The 20,000-nt window shown below is 38.4% G+C and overlaps 1 protein-coding gene across 9 annotated transcripts in view; it reads left to right on the top strand.

Annotated features, from left to right (window-relative positions):
- The window catches only part of MAP7D2 (MAP7 domain containing 2), a 1,271,501-nt gene that overhangs the window by 438,267 nt on the left and 813,234 nt on the right, over positions 1 to 20,000 (top strand). For all 9 annotated transcript variants that reach the window (XM_044072255.1, XM_044072256.1, XM_044072253.1 and 6 more), the window contains exon 2: positions 12,181 to 12,267. In XM_044072255.1, coding sequence (XP_043928190.1) covers positions 12,181 to 12,267 — 87 coding nt within the window. The remainder of the gene's footprint in view (positions 1 to 12,180; positions 12,268 to 20,000) is intronic.

Consider the following 20,000-nt stretch of genomic DNA (forward strand, 5'->3'; position numbering starts at 1 on the left):
CTTCTTCAGAAAACAAACTGTAGTCTTTCAGAGTGAAATATTTTTATTTATACTTTCTTTATATGTATCATGTTAGTGAACCTTCTTATTAATAGACAATGTATGCTTAGAATAAACTGAAAGTCACAAAGGCCATTTTAATTTGCGTAGACAAAACCAATGGGCTGTTATGTCCAGCATGTGAACTGTGAGAGAACCTTATCAGATGTCACACAGTTTCACACAAACATTTGGTTATTAGCCGGGTTTCCAATAATTACCATGTCAGTATTGCTGCAAACTATAGTGTACATGCTTTTCCATTTCCACAAAAGTGATGTTACACTTTGTAGTCCCTGTATGAAGTGACAATGTATAGAGAGAAGTATAAGCACCTGGTAAGCTTTTTATGGATTTTTTTTTAAAGTGTGCTACTCCATCATTTGGCAAGATCATTTGATTTGTAGTTATACTGAAATGGATGCCTTTAGCATGGTTATGTTTAGGTGTTATTCACTGATCAGGGTCTGGTTTAAGAGTTCAGTATTTCTGCTGTAACACTGATGCTGACTGCAGCTAATTTGGCCTTCAAGTCTCTGTTTTAGCATTTGCTAAAAAAGATCTGTTATCTACTGACCAGAACTGCTGAAATCTATGTTTTTAAATATGAAATGCCTTATTTTAGCTTACCCTAATATGATTGTAAATAATCAATATGATGAGCAATGATGTGTAAAGTATAGAGGAATAACTTGCAGTTTTGTGTTGTGGTTGTGGATATTATAATGAAGTATATAAAACATTATTGGCAAATACCCCACTCCCCCATGTAGTGACTTTAGATGTGTCCAGCCAGGCAAGGAGCAGTTAGAGTATCCAAGGTAGACACAAGTACAGTCATGGCTTTTAATCTGTCCTTTATTTTGCAGAATGTTCTGGTTTTCTGACATATTTTTATACTGTTGATGTATGCGTATTCAGAAAATGCATTTTGTTGGGTAACTTGTTGAGGGACATATTAGCCTTGTGTGTGTGCGTGTGTATATGTGTGTGTGTGTATATGTGTGTGTGTGTGTGTGTATATGTATGTGTGTGTGTGTGTGTATATGTGTGTGTGTGTGTGTATATATGTAACAATGTGTGCTGTGTAGAGTATTCAGCATGCGCCATACTGACTGAGCATTTATTTCATGTAAATAAGTATGTCCAGCATTGATCCCATTGCACCATAGTCCCATCCCCTTTTAGTTGACCACACCCCATTCCTGTTGGCCCCGCCCATTCAGCTGTCTCCTGCAGCCCCCCTTTGATTTGAAGTCACCAGCTGCCACTGCATTGAGGATGTCATATTGGTTACGTTTGATGTCCAGTCTTTGTTCACCATGATCCCCAATGGTCTAGGTATTGAGTTTATACATCAATACCTTCTTCTACATAGTGAATATACTCTAACCCAGATTATTTTGATTTGTTTGTTTTTAGAGTTGGTGCTTGAAAACAATGTTTTCACTTATGGTGGTGACATGTATCTTCAGAAACACGGCATAGCTATGGGCACTTCTTGTGCCAATAGCTACGCCAATATGTTTCTAGCACAATGGGAGAACAATATTTTGTTTCCCATTATTGATTTTCAGACACGTTTTGTTTTACCGACGATTTGTTGATGATTTGTTTTTGTTGTGGAAAGGTTAAGTGGAGAGTTTATTTATATTTCATGAGATGATGAACAACTTAACTGATTGCTTAAAATTTACTTTTACGTGGTCATATACACGTGCTGAGTTCCTAGATTTATATATTGAGAAATTACCAGGGAACATTGTTAATACAGGGGTCCATCGGAAGACCTGTCATAGGAATGCTTTCCTATTTAGGTCTAGTATGCACCCTGGTTATATTTTCAAGAATTTAGTCAGGGGCCAAGGGATCAGAGCCTCTAGGCTGAATCCTACTACATCAGGGTTCTTACAAGAGGTTGATTGCCTGAGACGTAAACTGTTGGCACGTGGATATGATCCCCACGAAATAGATCTACAGTGGGCAGATTTAGGTCAGTTGAGATTGACCACAGCAGCCCCTTATTTTGGACCTGTTATTGATTCCAACATAGATAGGAAACGGTACTCTGATATCCATGGAGGGAAGGTTCCCTTGTCTTATACTAGTGATTGTGGAGAAGTTTCTAAGTTATTTGGTCATCATTGGGCCATTTTACAAGTGTTTGAAGACATACGTAGGATCGTAGGAGATAAACCTGTTTTTAGATTTAGGAATTGCAAAAATTTGAAGAGGTTGTTATGCTATGATAAGAATCCTCGTTTTATGTCTTCTTCCTGTGGTTTTACTCAACCCTGTGGCAATTGTAATTTTTGCACGTTTATCAACACCTCTATCACGTTTATGCATCCTGATTTACATAAGGAGTTTAAGTTTCATGCCTCTGCAGATTGTAAAACTGCACATGTGATTTATTTAGCTGAATGCTCCCAATGTCACGCGTTCTATGTTTGGAAAACCAACATAACTTTTCGTGACAGAATTAGAGAACATTTATATCACATTAGGAAAGGCTCTCAGCATAATGCCTTGTCTAAACATGTGTTAGAGTTTGATACGTTTCACTCTTTTTGCTTCAGGGTCATTGAGGCGATTCATCTGAGTGTCAGGGGAGGTGATGTATACACGCATACAGAATACAGGGAGGCCCGATGGATCATTTTACTCCATGCAGATCGGAGTAAGGGATTGAATGAGAGGGCCTTCATTAAGCCCACTCTGAAGAAAAGGAGGTTATTTAAGTAATAGGCTCATTTGAGTGTCCTTTGTGTAGACGTATATGCATGTTTACATATTTTTGTAGTATAGCTGCAGAGTCTGATTCCTTTTGTATTCTGTATGTATTTGTGTGATATTTTGATTTAAATAGGTTGCTGAGTACTTAATTGTCCGTTTTTCACTGGCTGCATTTAATATGAATGTATTTAAATAGGTTGTGTTTTTTGTAGCTGTTATCTGGTCTGATGAAGCTAAAACAGTGAAAGCGCTCATCTTGTCGACTACATTAAAGGAGTTTTTTAAATTACTGCCATCTGTTTTGAGTTCTTCCTGTGGATTTATTTGTGGAACTCTCAGTGTGTGAGTTGTGGACTTTGGACTTTGGTCATTGCCTGGTTCCATCCGTTGCCCATTGCTTATTTCATTGTATTTATTTTTATTTTGAGCAACGGAGGATTCATCACTTGGATATCACCTTGTTGGTTTTATTTTTGGTATATATATAGTTTTTTTCTGTGTTATTAGTCTGAACTATTCTTTTATTGTTTACCTTTCTGTATTTTTTTGTTTGTGAAATACTTTGCATTTCACCTGGACTGAGTATGAAATTTGTCAGTATTGATCAGTGCACTACCCCAGTAAAGAAATATAAATAAATCAATAAAATAAATGAATGCTGCAAAGTCAAATTCAACAAAAGCTGACTCAGTGAATGTGATGGAACCCTTATAAGATACATGCCCCTCTGGAAATTACAATTTGCTAGTTTTCAGTTTAGTATTTAATTTACATACTAGTAGTTGACATCCATGACTTAAAATATAATGTTGAGGCAAACTGAAGTGTCTGTGAATGCAATAATTATTATTAGTTTAATGATTTTGCATTATTATAACTGCTGAATGCCTTTAATTATAATTCCTTAATTCCTTCATTAATGTAATTATTTGTTTGCTTCTCTGGACCATTTTTAGTGACATCTTATAGGCTTCTTTCTTTTTCAGCCCTTTGGCTGCTTCCCGTGCAAAATCATTGAACAGCAGAGTTTGAAATGTTACTTTTACCCTGCTGTTGTGTGATCTGAGTTGGTATATATAATATGTAGGGGATGTGGGCAGTAGTACCTTGCAAGAAGTATTGTTTTTTTTTTTCCCTCCATATTCTGTCGTTTTAGATTTTTTTTTTGTTCAGTATTTTTTCCATTTGATAATTGATGAGGCACTTGTGAATCTGTGTGTGTGTGTGTGTGTGTGTGTGTGTGTGTGTGTGTGTGTGTGTGTGTGTGTGTGTGTGTGTGTGTGTGTGAGTGTATGTGTGTATGTGTGTGAGTGTGTGTGTGTGTGTGTGTGTGTGTGTGTGTTGTGTGTGTGTGTGTGTGTGTGTGTATATGTATATATGTGTATATATATATATATATATATATATATATATATATATATATATGAAAAGTCCCAAAATATACCAGTGCAGTCACCACTGCTGTAGTCATAAAACAATTTTATTGAAGACTGTAAAAGAAGAATGAACACTTTTGGGTGGCTTCCACCCTTCTTCAGATTCAAAAATGTCTGAACAAGCAAAAAATATTTATATAAATCCTGTTCAATCACATTTGTCTGTTGTAATTATCATCCAATAAAAACACATTAAAATTCTAGACAATAAAAGTGCTAGAATGGAATACTTAACCAATTAAAAGTACTCATTTAACCTGTACTATTATGCATACATATAAAATGCTCCAACTAAGAACTTATCATAGTTACTTAGACAAATGTGTAGCAAAGCATATTTAGAATGTATAAATAGCTGTATGTTTCTTATAATAACCTCTAAATCACAAAAAATTAATAAAAATAATCATTAAGAGTAACAAATGTGAAGAATGTTCACAGACTAATAATCAGGCTAATACCAGCCAAAAAATCCAGTAAGATAACAGCATTGTAACAAACAATGAACAATGGTAAAAACTAGGTCTAGTCTGAATAAGTATAGCATGGAATGCAAACAACCAATCAAGTTGTTTGAATCTAAGAATAGCCCATTTGGGTAGACAGCTAATGTCATAACTCAAATAGAGATCTTAACCAATAAAGGAGTAAAAGGTGAACAGCCAATCAAATTGTTTAAATTTGTGTATGAACCAGTGGGACAGTCAGCCAATGTCAAAACTCAAATCAAAATCTCAGCCAATGAAGGACTGGAGAACAAACAGCCAATTAAATGGTTTAAATGTAGAAATAGACCAGTAGAATAAGTATCAAATGAAAAACAATAAGGTACCAAGCTTTATAAAATTAATCACAACTGTATTGTTATAAATACAGCTAAAATACTCCAACTAAAAACATATTGTTGTTACTTGGAAAAATGTATCTAAGATGTGTATAGTATAAATAACTTTGTATATGTATGGATCCCTATCAGTTGACCAAGTTTTCATAAACTGGAAATTCATATGATGGAGACCATATGATATGGGTTTTTGAACTTGAAGCTTTTGAATGGAGATCACACTACAGTGAGGATCAGGAAGTGTACCCTTTTTTTCAATGTAGTTCCATTTTAGAGTTGGTGTAGGTAATTTGCAGAGGGTGTCAGGGGGTGCAGGGTGGCTTGACCCCCCCCCTGCATAAATGTAAAAAAAGTAGATCTTTTTGGGGGGTTTTTGATGTTTATTTGATGTTCGAGTTTTTGGAAACTCGAACATATGTTCTCGTTCGTATGAATTACAAGTTTCTGGAAACTCGACCATCTGACATAGATCCACATGTATATATACACACACACACACACACACACACACACACATATATATATATATATATATATATATATGTGTGTGTCTATATTATATCATCAAATGTTTAGGTTGTTGAACACTTAAACGTCAACCACTAAACATCGAAAGCTACAAACTGTGAACAGCCAATTATGCAAATTTTTTTACAGAGTAAAAATTTGCTTGGCTGGTGAAAAACAAAACATGCATTCAAGCCCTAATCAAGTGGGGGGGCTTCACCCCCACACCCCCCGATGTGGGGAGCTGTGCCCTTCTCTTCCCCCCTAACTAAATATACCAACTCCAAGATTGCTCTACATCAGGGAAAAGGGTAAATTCCTGATGATGGCCAAGCAAAATTTTTTCCCTGTAAAAAAAATTGTGTAATTGGCCATTCGCACTTTGTAGCTTTCAGCGTTTAGGTGTTTGGCAAGCTAAACATTTGATGATATAATATAGACCCATATATATATATATATATATATATATATATATATATATATATATATATATAAATCTATATATATATGTGTATATATGGTTCCCCTTCACAGTCTCGAATTACTGAATGCTCGAAATTCAGTAACTCGAGACTGTAAAGCCAAAAACCCATAAGCGCAAATCTGTGTAAGCGTGAATTCACGTATTTCGAATTCACGCTTATGCATGTCAGCTATGGGATGGGAAGTGTGTGAGTCGGGATGTGTTACAGAAGTGAAGGTAAGTGAGTGTATGTGTGTGTTTTGTAAGTTGTTTGTGTAGGTTAGGGTAGATAGGTGGGAGTATGAGTGTGAGTGTTGGATGTGTCTATATTTGTGTGTGTGTGCGAGGCAGTTTAAAATGTCTGTGTGGTGTTTTTTATTTTGGTATTAGTGCAATCTCGGAGTTAGAATATATAAGTAGGGGGGTGTGGGGGGTGCAGGGGGGCTTGCCCCCCTGCGTGCATGTAGTGTAGGGCTTGTAGTTTCTGTGATGTGGGCTGTATGGTGTGCATGTTGTGTGGTGTATGTGTTGTTTATGGTCGGGGTTTTTTGTTTTCATGCTTGTGGGTTTCAGGATTTTTGTTGGTTCGACTTTACAGTCTCGAGTTACTGAATTTCGAGCATTCAGTAATTCGAGATTGTGAAGGGGACCTGTGTGTGTGTATATATATATATATATATATATATATATATATATATATACGCATATATATTTATATATATGTATATATTTATTTTTTTATTTTATTTATTTGCAGTTGGTTTGCCAGGATAGTCCATTGGGCCCAAAGAACCCGTTTTCAATGGAGTCCTGAGGAGAAAAGCTCCAAAAACAATTAGCAAGGTTACAATAAGGTATTTAGTTTCAATTATACAATTCCTATGGACTTGGAAATACAGTAGACTAGTGTACAAACATATACAAATATTACAATCTTGTATCGCTGAAAACAATTTACAATATAGAAACTGAGAGGCTTTTACAACTTAGGGTGGGTTACACTGGAGATATCTTTCATATATTCAGGATGAGTAGCTTAATACAATCAAGAGAAAGGTATACGAGCTGACATAGAACCTTTCAATATAGAAACAGAGAACCTTTTCCATCAGAGGGTTTATTTACACTAAGGTACCTTTAAGTATTCAGAAAAAGCTAATACAAGCAAGAGCAAGATCTATGAATTTAGGAGAGTAAGTAGAAATTTTCATTATGAATAGGGTAGGAGAAGTGAAAAATTCTCAGTATGAGGAGATTATGTTGGGTGGGAGCAGGAGCATTCCCACTGGGAAATTAGGTGTGAGTGAAGGGATTTTTTGAATGAGAAGTGATTTGTGATGGTATGAATGGATGGGGGTAAGGAGTTCCAGAGACGAGCAAGACTGTAGGATAAGAGATTTTTTCCAGGGGGACGAATTGGTTTATACAGTTCAATTAAGTTTTGGTTGTTAGATCTTATAATTCTATCAGGGAGGTGCATTTTGAAGGTAGAGGAAAGGGATGGGCAGAGGGAGGGATTGAAGATGAGTTTGTGGAGAGCTGAACAGTGGTATGAGGAGGACTTATGGGAGGTAGCAAACTTGTCAATTTTGTTATAGCAAGAGGAGAGTTGTGTTTTGAGAGAAGATTGTAGGTTAGTTAGAAGTGGGACTCCATAGAGGAGGGATGGGATGAGAAATGTGGTAGATAGGGTGAGTTTGGTGGAGGGTATAAGATAACGATTCTGTCTGTAGAGCATGCCGAGTTTTTGGTATTTTTTTTTTATATTTAGTTGAAGATGGGAATTGAATTTAAGCTGACTATCAATTTGGACCCCAAGTAATCTGGCCTCAGATACCAGTTCTAAGGGTGTATTGTTGTGACTAGTAATAGTGAAATTACTTGGATTGAAAAAGGTAGCTTTAGAGGGGGTGAATACCATTACTTTGGTTTTGGAGGCATTGAGTACAAGGTGATTTGTTTTCATCCATTGTTCGGTGGTTGAGAATGCATCTTGAGTAAGCTTTAGCAGTGTGAGGATGGAGGTAGCAGAGCAGATTATAGTTGAATCATCTGCGTATTGGATAATTTTAGTTGAAGGGATAGAGCTATGGAAATCGTTTATGCATATATTGAAAAGCAGGGGACCCAGTATAGATCCTTGGGGAACACCGGTTGGGGTGTTGATGAAAGGGGAGGTGGCTTTTTTCCATCTTACCGCCTGATATCTATTGGATAAGTAGCTAGTAAACCAGTTCAGAGAAGAGGGTGACAAGTTAAGCTTGGAGAGTTTAGTTAGTAATAAATTGTGGGAGATAGTATCAAAGGCTTTAGAGAGGTCTAGTAGGAGGGTAGAGACAATGTGTCCTGTGTCCCGGGCTTTGTTCACAGCTTCCAGGAAGGAGAGTAGGGCGGTCATAGTACTGTGTCTTGGTCTGAAACTATGTTGTGTTGGAGTTAGTAGGTTATTGTCTAAGAGGTATGGTAGGAGTTGTAGGTGAATACACTTTTCTAAAAGTTTAGAGATAGGAGATAGAATAGCGATGGGACGGAAATTAGTAATATTGTTATTGATGCCTCCTTTGTGCAATGGAACAACAAAAGCCTTTTTCCAGATTTGGGGTACTGAGCTTTCTTGAATGGAACAGTTGATTAAAATGCTGATGGGGTAGGCAATGGCTTCAGCAGCTATACTGAGAAAGTAAGAAGGAATGTTATCAGGGGCATTAGAGCATGGTTTTAGTTTCTGCAGTAGTTTTTTTATGGTGGATGTGGGTATAGGTTTTAGTGAGAACGGTGGGGAGGGGGGAGAATTTGAGAATGTTGATGATGGAGTGGAGATAGGGGGATGAGCAGTGGTGAGGGGTGAAAAGTTGGTAGGGGAGGATTGGGGTATAGTGGGGGGTATGGTGGGGTTTGAAGATGAAAAGGATGTGGTTAGTTTGGAGATAGAATCAATGAAGAAGGTGTTGAATTGAGTGGCCAAGTCTATGCCAGGAGTGTTAGGGTCTGGGCTCGGGTTATCTGGTTTGTTGGGATTGAGGAGTGTAGACATGCATTTCCAAAATATTTGAGGGTTTGTTTTGTTGTTGTTTTGGATTATGGAGAAGTAATTTTGTCTATCGGAGATGATAAGATTTTTTACTTTGTTTCTGAGTGTTTTGTATTCGTTATGGGCTAAGGGAGTCCTATGTTTCTGATATGATGACCATGCCTTAGCTCTAAGGTGCATAGTTACTAGTGTGTTTTTTGTTAGCCAAGGGGCAGTTTTGTTTTTTATTCATTTTGTTTTTATGGGGGCTTGTTGCTCTAAGAGGTTTAGAAAAGTTGAGTTAAAGTGGGCGACAGCCTGTTCCAGGGGTAGAGTTTTTAGGGTGTACCAGTTGATTGCTTTTAGAGAGTTGGAAAAGGTAGTGGGGTTAAAGTTTTTTTGGCAGCGAGTAATAATAAAACTGTCAGTAAGATGTAGGGGTGCAGTTAGTCGGTGTGTGAATGTGGGCAAGTGGTCATTAAGGGAATCAGGCAGGGTGCCACTATGTGAGAAGTAATGAGGGTGGGAGACTAATATCCAGTCTAGGATACTATCACTGGTGAGGTTTTCTGAAGGCCGAGTTATGGAGTTGATCAATTGAGAAAAGTTGTAAAGATTAATGTTAAGTGGATTTGTGGGAGACTGTATTGCAGACCAATTAATATTCATGTCACCCATAAGTAGAGTTTCATTGTTAATGTTATTGGAAAGCCAGGAGAGGATATCTCCTAGTGTAGAAATATTGTTGCCTGGGGGGATGTAGAGGGAGGCTATGCATATGTGTTTGTGTTTATTTACTTGAAGCAGCGCCAGGAGTAGTTCTGCATTATTGAATTGGGGAGTTGGTTTGTTGTAAGGGATAACTGTTAAGGAGGATAGGTATAGAAGGGCTATTCCACCTCCTTTTTTGTTTGTTCTATCTTTTCTGATTATAGAGTAGTTGGGTGGAATTATTTCTGAATCTTTTATATGAGGTTTTAACCAAGTTTCAGAGATGGACAAAATGTCTGGTTTGTTATATGTAAGCCAGGCATGCAGATTAGGGATTTTGTTAACTATACTTTGGGCGTTTAAGGAGGTGTCTGGATATCACAGCTGAGTGTACTTGGATGTGGCTCACCAGGAAATCAATGTTGTACATACTGATATAAGTAGACAGTAACTACTTCTTTTGTAGAAGAAAGGTATATGCTTACGATACTTTATCTGCAGATTTGTCCAGCCACCTGTATGTAGTGACAATTCAAAATGTAACTACTAAGACAAACCTCTTCAAAGGTAAGGCTTCTTCTCATGAAACTTTGCTGAGATTAATCCAGCTGCTTTCCCATACTCAAGTTTAAGAACTTTCTGTCAGGAAACAACTTAACAAAACACTTCTTGGAGTTTCTTTTTTAGGTTATTTTTACTGTAGGCCAAGAGCTACATCCACAAAGCTTATTTTCTGACTTAAACTTTAGGCATCAGTTCACTTTCTGTTCTTGGCAGACTTTAAGTTTATCTAGCCCCACTCTGCTACTCTCTTGAACTCCTCCATGCTGTTATATGTCTCTCTGTCTGTCACTGCCTCTCCCTGCATCTCTCCTTCACCTCCATCTCCTCCTACTCTAACTCTTCTGTGCTTTTCTTATCTGACATACAAAAGGATGTGTTTTTTCCACTAGAGGCACATATGTGGAAGCCCCCTTTCTTTCCCACTATTTGAACAGCGCATTCCCACATGCCATACAGCTGCTCCTGTGGGACATTTGTAATTTGTTTTAATCTTAATATTTAAGAATTCTGACTAGTAAAGGCATCATTGCATGATTTATTTTTACCTATAACTTTTTATTCTGCAAAAAGTTGCTATCATATATCCTTAAAAACAATTTCATTAACATTATTTAAAAATACTTTATATATACTTATACTTTTTTCCTCCAAAATCAGACTGCTTATTGGATTCAGTGATATCAAATTCTAAATGTCAGCAGTTATCAGAATGTATTCATATTTCATTTGCTATCATCATTTTCCCCTACGCATTAATTTGTTCTGTAGTCTGTTTTGCCATTTTGATGATTTATCTGCAAAATCATTTAAACAATAGAGCCATCGTTTTTCTAGCTGGTTTGCTTATATCAGTAAGCCTTAAAATCTCAGTTGTGATCCCCTGAATCCCAGACAGTGACTGACTTCCTGGTACAGTAGTCCCTGAGAGTTCCAGACAGCTATTGAAGAGTTTGCACACAAACAGCATTTAAACTCTGCACAATTATTAGCCTTAACTGAATTACTAGAAATAAACTCTGTATTATCCAAAGTATTTGAACATAGAAGTCACCTTTTATTTAGTCTTCTGCTGCTGTCTACAAATAATCTTTGCTTCTGTTAACTGCTGTCTCTCCACCATTCAGCAATGCTGCCTTTCCAAGTACTGAGACAATTCTCTTTTTAGAAGTAGAGCTTAGATTGAAACATGATTTTGATTGCAGTCACTGTGCTTGCTGCTGATTTCCATCCTTTTTTTTTTCTGCCACTAGCATTGGTGTGTGTGTGTGTGTGTGTGTGTGTGTGTGTGTGTGTGTGTGTGTGTGTGTGTGTGTGTGTGTGTGTGTGTGTGTGTGTGTGTATAGTTATTACTTTTAACTTTTTTTCTGCTGTACTGTTTATATCAGTGTTTAGCTGGCATACATTTGTCAGATATTTTCCACGGTTTAGCCATACCATTTGTGCTATTTTCACAAAATCCAGGAAAGGACTAGTAATAAACATGAATGTAAAACTAGGGCACTTAAAATCAGATACAGTGATAGAAAAAACGGGAACATTACAGACATACTCTCAACTGTTGAGATGTATGATTTCAACTAAAGGAAGTTTGAAAAGTGTATGTTGACTTCTGACATGGCAACATATGACATACTGTTCACCTTTTGTGTGGGACTGTGATAAAAGTATGCTAAAATGTTATAGCAGCAACCTAATTAATTACTTCATGCTTTGTATTTGGTTAGACATTGTACACCAAGTGCTTGAAAGTCCAGAAGCATCAGAGGTGGTTTGATGTATCATGTTCACTGGATGTTGTTTTAGTTAAGTTCATATTAAAGGTAAATATTACAGCAGCTTCATGATCTTTCCCTTGTTTCTCTTGTTACAGAAGCTGCAGCTGTTTCCAAAATGAATGACAGAAAAAATCATGTTAATGGCACTGCATCACCTGTCCGTGTAAATCAGAATGCATCAGGTAAACAAGATATACTAAATAGTAAACCTGCATCTTGTTTCACATTCGTAGTTTTTTGGGTCCAAAATTGTGAAATTTTTCAACAAAAAATGACAAAGCTAACATCAGCCATATATATATATATATATATATATATATATATATAATTATCTTATATAAAAATTATCTGCTTTTACTGTATTTGTGTTTCTTCCTACTTTATTTTGCTTTTGCGTCACCTTAAAAGTACTCAGTTGTATTTATTACTTCTTGGTGTAACTCATTCTAAGCCTTTTAGTTTAAGTACTTGGGCTTCAGACCAGTTGTTTTACATTAAGAAGGTTTGTGGTCTGCACTGTAGTGGCAGGACAGGTAGCTTACATCCTTCTAAGTTGGGAACTGCTGATTGAGGGCTCATTGTCAGTTATTCTAAAAGTGTATTAATTCTGGTTTAAGCACTTGGGCTTCAGGCCAGTTATTTTACATTAAAAGGGTTCGTGGTCTGCACTCTTCTGGGAGGAGAGGCTGGACTCTGCCCTTCTGAGCTGGGAATTTCTGGTTAAAGGCTTATAGTGCCTGCATATTTGAACTGCTTCTTACTGAAATTGGTACACCTTGTTTGCTGTAGCGTAGACTAGATCCAGGCCTGCTGAATCTAGCTTTGTTTGCATAACCTGAGCACTAATCCAGGCATTCTTCAAAGTATTCAACTGTATTTATTACTGCTTGGTAGTAACTTGATTAAAGTGCAGCTATCATTCTAAGTCTTTTGGATTAAGCACTTGGGCTTCAGACCAGTTGTTTTACGTTAGGAAGGTTTGTGGCCTGCACTGTGGTGGCAGGACAGGTAGCTTACATCCTTCTAAGTTAGGAACTGCTGACTGAGGGCTCAGTGTCTGTTATTCTAAAAGTGTATTAGTTCTGGTTTAAGCACTTGGGCTTCACGCCAGTTATTTTACATTAAGAAGGTTCGTGGTCTGCACTCTTGTGGGAGGAGAGGCTGGACTCTGCCCTTCTGAGCTGGGAATTTCTGGTTAAAGGCTTATAGTGCCTGCATGTTTCAACTGTTTCTTATTGAAATTGGTATACCTTGTTTGCTGTAGCATAGACTAGATCCAGGCCTGCTGAATCTAGCTCTGTTTGTATGCTTGTTATTTCCCTGAAACGCTAATACCACCTAAAACGCGGCTTTTCAGCGCTTTTGTGGATCCCTAGTGATATCTGCATTGCTTACTGTACTCATTTCCTTGTTTCACTTAAAAGAAAGTTACTGTTTGTCGTTTTTGCATTTAAGTTACCTGTAACACATTGCATTTAAGTTACCTGGCACTTGCTCACTAAAGGCACTTGCTCACTAAAGCAATTATATAAGTCAGCACTAAAAAATTAAAAGCACTACACTCTCACAAAGTCCTCTTGAGTACTTTGTTCCCCATTGGCCCTTTTTTTTCAATTATAAAGGAATTCCCAATACTATTCTAGCATGTCCAAAGGTCAGTTGTCAATCTTCTCTCCGGTCCAGCTGGTGAATCTGGGAATCTTGAGGCAATGTTACAACTGCCTCATGTACACAGACAACCCTCTCCTCCTCCCAACAAATTCCAACACATGTGAGAGATGCATCCATATAGCCAAACTGGAGGCTAAGCTCTCTCAACTCAGTACTGGCGTAACCAGTCAGGAGGAGAAGGAAACCACACTCAGTACAATTCCAGTCTCACATAGACCTACCACGACAGCAAACCAAACACATAAACACACAAAAACATACTTGGAGGCTCTAAATAAAAATCTGCCTAAGCAGCAGAAACCTCCAAAGCAGACACCCAAGCAACCGCTACCCCAAAACAAAACACGTGCAACACATAGCTCACAAAGCCACTGTGCCGAACAGTCACAGCCCTTAAGGCTAAACAACACACCTGATACACTTGTAATAGGTGACTCTATCGTCAGGCACACTGACGTCCCGCTCACCAGGCTGAACAAGGAGAAGGCCACGGTGAGCTGCCTGTCAGGCACTAGGATCCGCCACATAACACAAGCACTCAGGTCACTCCAAGGCAAGTACAAATATGACTCAGTCATTGTCCATGCTGGTGTGAATGACCTGAGACGTACCTCCCTGGACTACATGAAAAGAGACATAGAGGAGCTCTCTGAGCATGTGGCCCAGGCCGGTATGACCCTGACCTTGAGTAGCATCTTACCCTCACCAAGAATGATGCCACAATATGAAGACAAGATTATCAATTTCAACAATTGGCTTAAGTATTGGTGTCATTCAAAGGGGATCCAATGCCTGTCAGCCTGAGATGACATGCTCGACAAGCCACAATGCTTCACTAGGGACGGCTTACACCTGTCACCCCTTGGCTTTCAGATATTGGCAAAGGCTCTTGCTACCCCCATAGTGCCATTTTTAGGCAAGGCTCAAAAGACAAACCCACCTCCATAGGTATCACAAGGGATAAGAAACTAAGAGTAATGCTACTCAACGCCAGAAGTCTAAACCTCAAGATGCACGCACTCGAAACTCTCCTTAGCATGGAGAACATCAATATCTGTGCAGTAACAGAAACCTGGTTCAAGGCTCCTGAGAGCACCCCAGCACTACCAGGTTATACCTCATACCATGCTTTTCGGCCCCAAAACTTGGACCGACCCACAAAAGGAGGGGGAGTATCAATATTCATCAAAGATACCCACACCTCCAGGTTGGTGGCACAGCACGAAGCATCAGAGACTATCCATGTGCAACTAACAGTGGGTAAAACTGCCTTCCAGTTTATAGCCTGCTACAGACCACCCTCCCTAACCCAGGAACCCCACTCGGCCTTCCAGAGAGCACTGGAAAATATGAAGGTCTCTCCAAACATCATTATATTGGGCGACTTCAACTACCCAAACATAGACTGGGAGCATTACTCTAGCTCCAACACCCTAGCCCAAAGGTTCCTAGAATTTATAAACTCAAATGCTATGGAACAACTTGTTACCACTCCCACAAGAGGGGAAAACATACTGGACCTGATCATCACCAACATGGGGACTCTATGCTCCAGACCAGAAGTATATCCCTCACTGGTAAGATCAGACCATAAACTAATCTCACTGGATATTCACATCCCGACACCACCCCCTGCCCAGAAAACCACAGTGAAAAACTTCTCTAAAGCAAATTTCACACTCCTCAAAACTGAGGTGGAATCCTTCAAAGCCCCCGGGCCTGTGGAAAATACAGCCCAGACCGCAGAATCCTTTATAAACGCATTCTATGAACACCTTCAGGAATGCATGGATCATGCGATCCCAAATAAAACCAAGACCCAATCCTCCAAAGGCAGACATCCTGTCTGGTGGACCCCAGCCATAAACAAACTATACAATAGAAGAAGGAAGCTACTAAATGATAGAGCAAAATTCCAAAAAGGGAAGGATCTCTGATCAGTATTAGCAAAAAACTACGGGCACTCATAAAATCGTCTAAGGCCAGCTTCGAGAGAAAAATTGCACAGGACACTAAGGATAATCACAAGGCTTTCTTTAGTTATGTTAGGAATCTGGGTGGTAATTCCCAGATATGCTCAGAATTAGTCCAAAATGACAAAAAATACACCGAACCCACAGACATTGCCAACATCCTAGCTGACAGGTTCAGCGCAAACTTCTCCCACCCCTCCCCACCAAAAGGGCAAATATCTATCCCAGCAGAGTGCTGCCCCCCTGACATCTCAGATGCTCAGGTAAGAGCCATCCTCTCCAAAGCAAAAAACACAGCATCAATGGGACCAGACGGTGTCCCGGGCTGTGTCCTACATGAACTCCAAGAAGAGCTAAACCCAAACATAAAACTACTGTTCAATCTCAGCCTTACAACAGGATATGTACCCAAAGAGTGGCATACAGCAACTGTGGTCCCTCGCCACAAAGGTGGTGCCTCAACGGATCCTGGAAGCTATCGCCCCATAAGCCTGACTAGCTTGGTCTGCAAAGCTATGGAAAGGATCATCATGGACCTCATAAATAAAGATATTGGGGACCTACAGACACTGGATCCTACCCAGTTCGGCTTTGTTAAGGGCAGATCCTGCCTCTTAAACCTGGTTGATTTCTTTGAAACAGTCACCAAGGCCATTGACGAGGGGAAGGTGGTCCACACAGCCTACCTGGACCTCGCAAAAGCCTTCGATACAATACCCCACTCGGGCATTATAGATAAGCTCACCAGCTTAAATATAAACCCCTATGTCACTAGACGGGTTGCAAACTGGCTCAAGGACAGAACCCACATGGTTAGAATTGCTGGAGCCATGTCAGACTCCAAACCAGTTACAAGTGGCGTCCCACAAGGCTCAGTCCTGGGACCTCTCTTGTTCGGTATATATTTCTCGGAGGTACAGGCCAACACGGAAGGACTGTGGCTGACCAAGTTCGCAGATGACTGCAAACTGGGTGCCATAATCGACTCTCCAGCTGACACAAGCATCCTCCAAAAGGGCCTCATAGAAACCGACAACTGGTGCCAGAGCCATGGCCTCAAGCTAAACGCCAAAAAGTGTATAGTCATCCCCTTTGGCAAAAACAAAGTGCCCACAAATTACCACATAGGTGGTAATCCATTAAGTACAGAAGAAGTAATTAGGGACCTGGGGACGCAAGTTTATAGCAGTCTCTCATTTGACAACCACGTGGCCAAAGTGGTTAGAAAAACATTTTATATAGCCCACCTAATCATGAAGGGATTCACATCTAGATCAGGGGAGGTCATCGTGCCTCTTTACACATCCCTCATCGGGCCCATAATTGAGTACAATGCCCCTTTTGGGATGTACCTTACCAGACACCTGCAGCAACTGGAAAGACCACAAAAGTACCTCACCAAGAGGATCAAAGGGCTCAAACAGATGCCATATGCTGCCCGGTTAAAGAAACTCCAGCTCTACTCAGTGGCATACCGCCTGTTCAGAGGCGATCTGTGCCTGACATATAAAGCCATGTCCAACCCGGAATTAATGGACATGCTGCACCTCAGAAAATCCAAATCCCATTGAGCTACATGCTCGAGAGACTTGAACCTCAGCACCGAAATAAATAGGACATGCTGGAGGGACAGATTCATAACCCAGAGGCTCCCTTCACTCTGGAATAAAATCCCAGTCCAGGTTAGGCAGAGTCCCTCATTGACTCTCTTCAAGAGGAATCTTGATGAGTGGATGGGAGATCGTAGGTTTACCCCGGGTATCACTTCTGTGTCACTGTTAGACAGAGGCACAGTATACTAACCTCAAAAAAGGGCATAGCAAAATTAATTTAAAATGGGTGGCGAAAGCCAAACACATTCTGGCTAGGCTGCCCTAGGGCAGATAGCCTAGTATGAACCTATGAACCTATACACACACACACACACACACACACACACACATATAGATGGATATGGATTCCTATCAGTTTACTGAGTTTTCAGAAATTTGAAATTCATATCGACAATAAGATATGATCGAATGTCTGAAAATGCAAAGCTTTTGAATGGAGGTCGCTGTACAATGAGGCTCAGGAAATTTGCTGTTTTTCTCAATGTAATTCTATCTCAGAGTTGAGATATGTAATTAGCATGGGGTGTGGGGGTGAAGGGGGCTAGCCCCCTGAATAAAATGTAAAAAAAGATTTCTGTGTTTTTTTTTTAATGTTCAAGTTTTCAGAAATTTGATCATATCTTCTCTCCAATGTGAATTTTGAGTTTCTGAAAACTTGATCAAGTGACACACACACATATATATATATATATATATATATATATATATATATATACATATTTATATATATATATATATATATATATATATATATATATATATGTATATATATATATATATATGTAATATATATATATTTATATAAATATTTATATTCCCAAACATAAGCATCCAGCACAGCTGTTGTTTAAGTAGCATGTAGAACAGCGTAGAAAGAACGTCTCAGTATAATAACACAGTTCCGTTTAATTCCATTTTAGATTCCACATAAAAAATAAAGACAATCAAGGCAAAGTCATAGCCGTCATCCAATATAACAACCAGCCTCCATTACTTGCAAACCGGTTTCACCATATAGGCGTCATCAGTGCTCAATGTTCAATAGGAAGTAATATCGTCTCATTTAAATAAGCACCACTTAAAGTGACCACACACAATAAATTGGCAGTGTGCAGCATAAATGTAACATTATTAATTTTTCATTCACGAAAAAAGTTTTTTTTATTGTATATAAGCCTAACTCAGTATTCACCTTAACAACCCTCATTCAACCCTGGGTTATATAATGCCCCCAAATTAATTATCCACATTCTCTCTTTCCAATTCAAAATTGTATGCTTTTTAAGATGAGACAGTCGCTCACCCTTAATTTTATCTACACCAACAAAAATAAAGTGTGCCCCAACATGTTCTAATTGATGTTTATATAATGCACTTCTATGTCTTTTACAGTTAATATCACTAATATGTAATCTCATTTGACAGAATTGTATTTGACCGAGACCAAATTACGTAATTTTCAAAATACTGAAAACTCATTTGACTGAATCTCATTTCACATTTCACAGAAAGCTTACAATGCTGAATTTCAAAATACTAAATTTTAAACCATAGACATGCACACTTACAACACCAGTGACTAACTCTTTCCAGAACTTGAAACCCTCTTAACAGAAACTGGACAATATAAAACCAAACTAGGTGGGGGGCTGTGCCCCCCCCCCCCCCCAACTATATATACTAACTCCAGGATTGCACTACAGTGAGGAGAAGGGCATATACCTTTTATTTGCCTTACAGTACCCTACATGCTGCCACTACTGTTGGGAACGCACAAAACATCCACTATATTACTTTAGACACTTCCCATAAAAATGTAGAGAGACATACCCACATTTAGAAACACTACAACATTACTTTCTACATGACTATCGATATTCTGACAGTCAGCACTATAAGTTGCAGTAATTCTTTTTATCACAAGCAAGTCACAGGTAAAGGGAAACCCACATCATGTCTATGGCTTAAAATTCAGTGAAATGAGATTCAGTGAAATGAGTTTTTAGTATTTTGAAAATTAGGTAATTTGGTCTCGGTCAAATGAAATTTTGTCAAATGAGTTTTAGGTCATGTGAAGGAAACCCATATATATATATATATATATATATATATATATATATATATATATATATATATATATATATAGATATAGATATATATATAGATATATGTATAATTTGTTTACATTGCATTATATTTAGTTCCAGTTAAACACAGAGTAGTTACATTTATGTTTACATTTATGCAGACACAGTAGTTACATTTGTACATTCTCTGATTTTACAGAGGTTGAAGTTACTAAGGAGAAAGCCCACATGCACCTTAGTAGATTTTACAGGCAGCAGTTATAGTGGATATAAAAAGTTTACACACCCCTGTTAAAATGCCAGGTTTTTGTGATATAAAAAAATGAGACCACAATAAATCATTTCAAAACTTTTCCCACATTTAATGTGACCTATATCCTGTACAATTAATTTGAAAAACAAACAAATCTGTTAGGGAAAAAATATAAAAAATTAAAAATGTACAATAAGATGGTTGCATAAGTGTGCACACCCTTAAACTAATAATTTGTTAAAGCACCTTTTGATTTAATTACAGCATTCAGGCTTCTTGGGTACAAACCTGCCATCAATTAAAGAGACTCTGATTAAC

This window comes from Protopterus annectens, chromosome 5.part0 (assembly GCF_019279795.1).
Source record: "Protopterus annectens isolate FY-2018-M chromosome 5.part0, PAN1.0, whole genome shotgun sequence".
In the NCBI taxonomy this organism is placed as follows: domain Eukaryota; kingdom Metazoa; phylum Chordata; order Ceratodontiformes; family Protopteridae; genus Protopterus; species Protopterus annectens.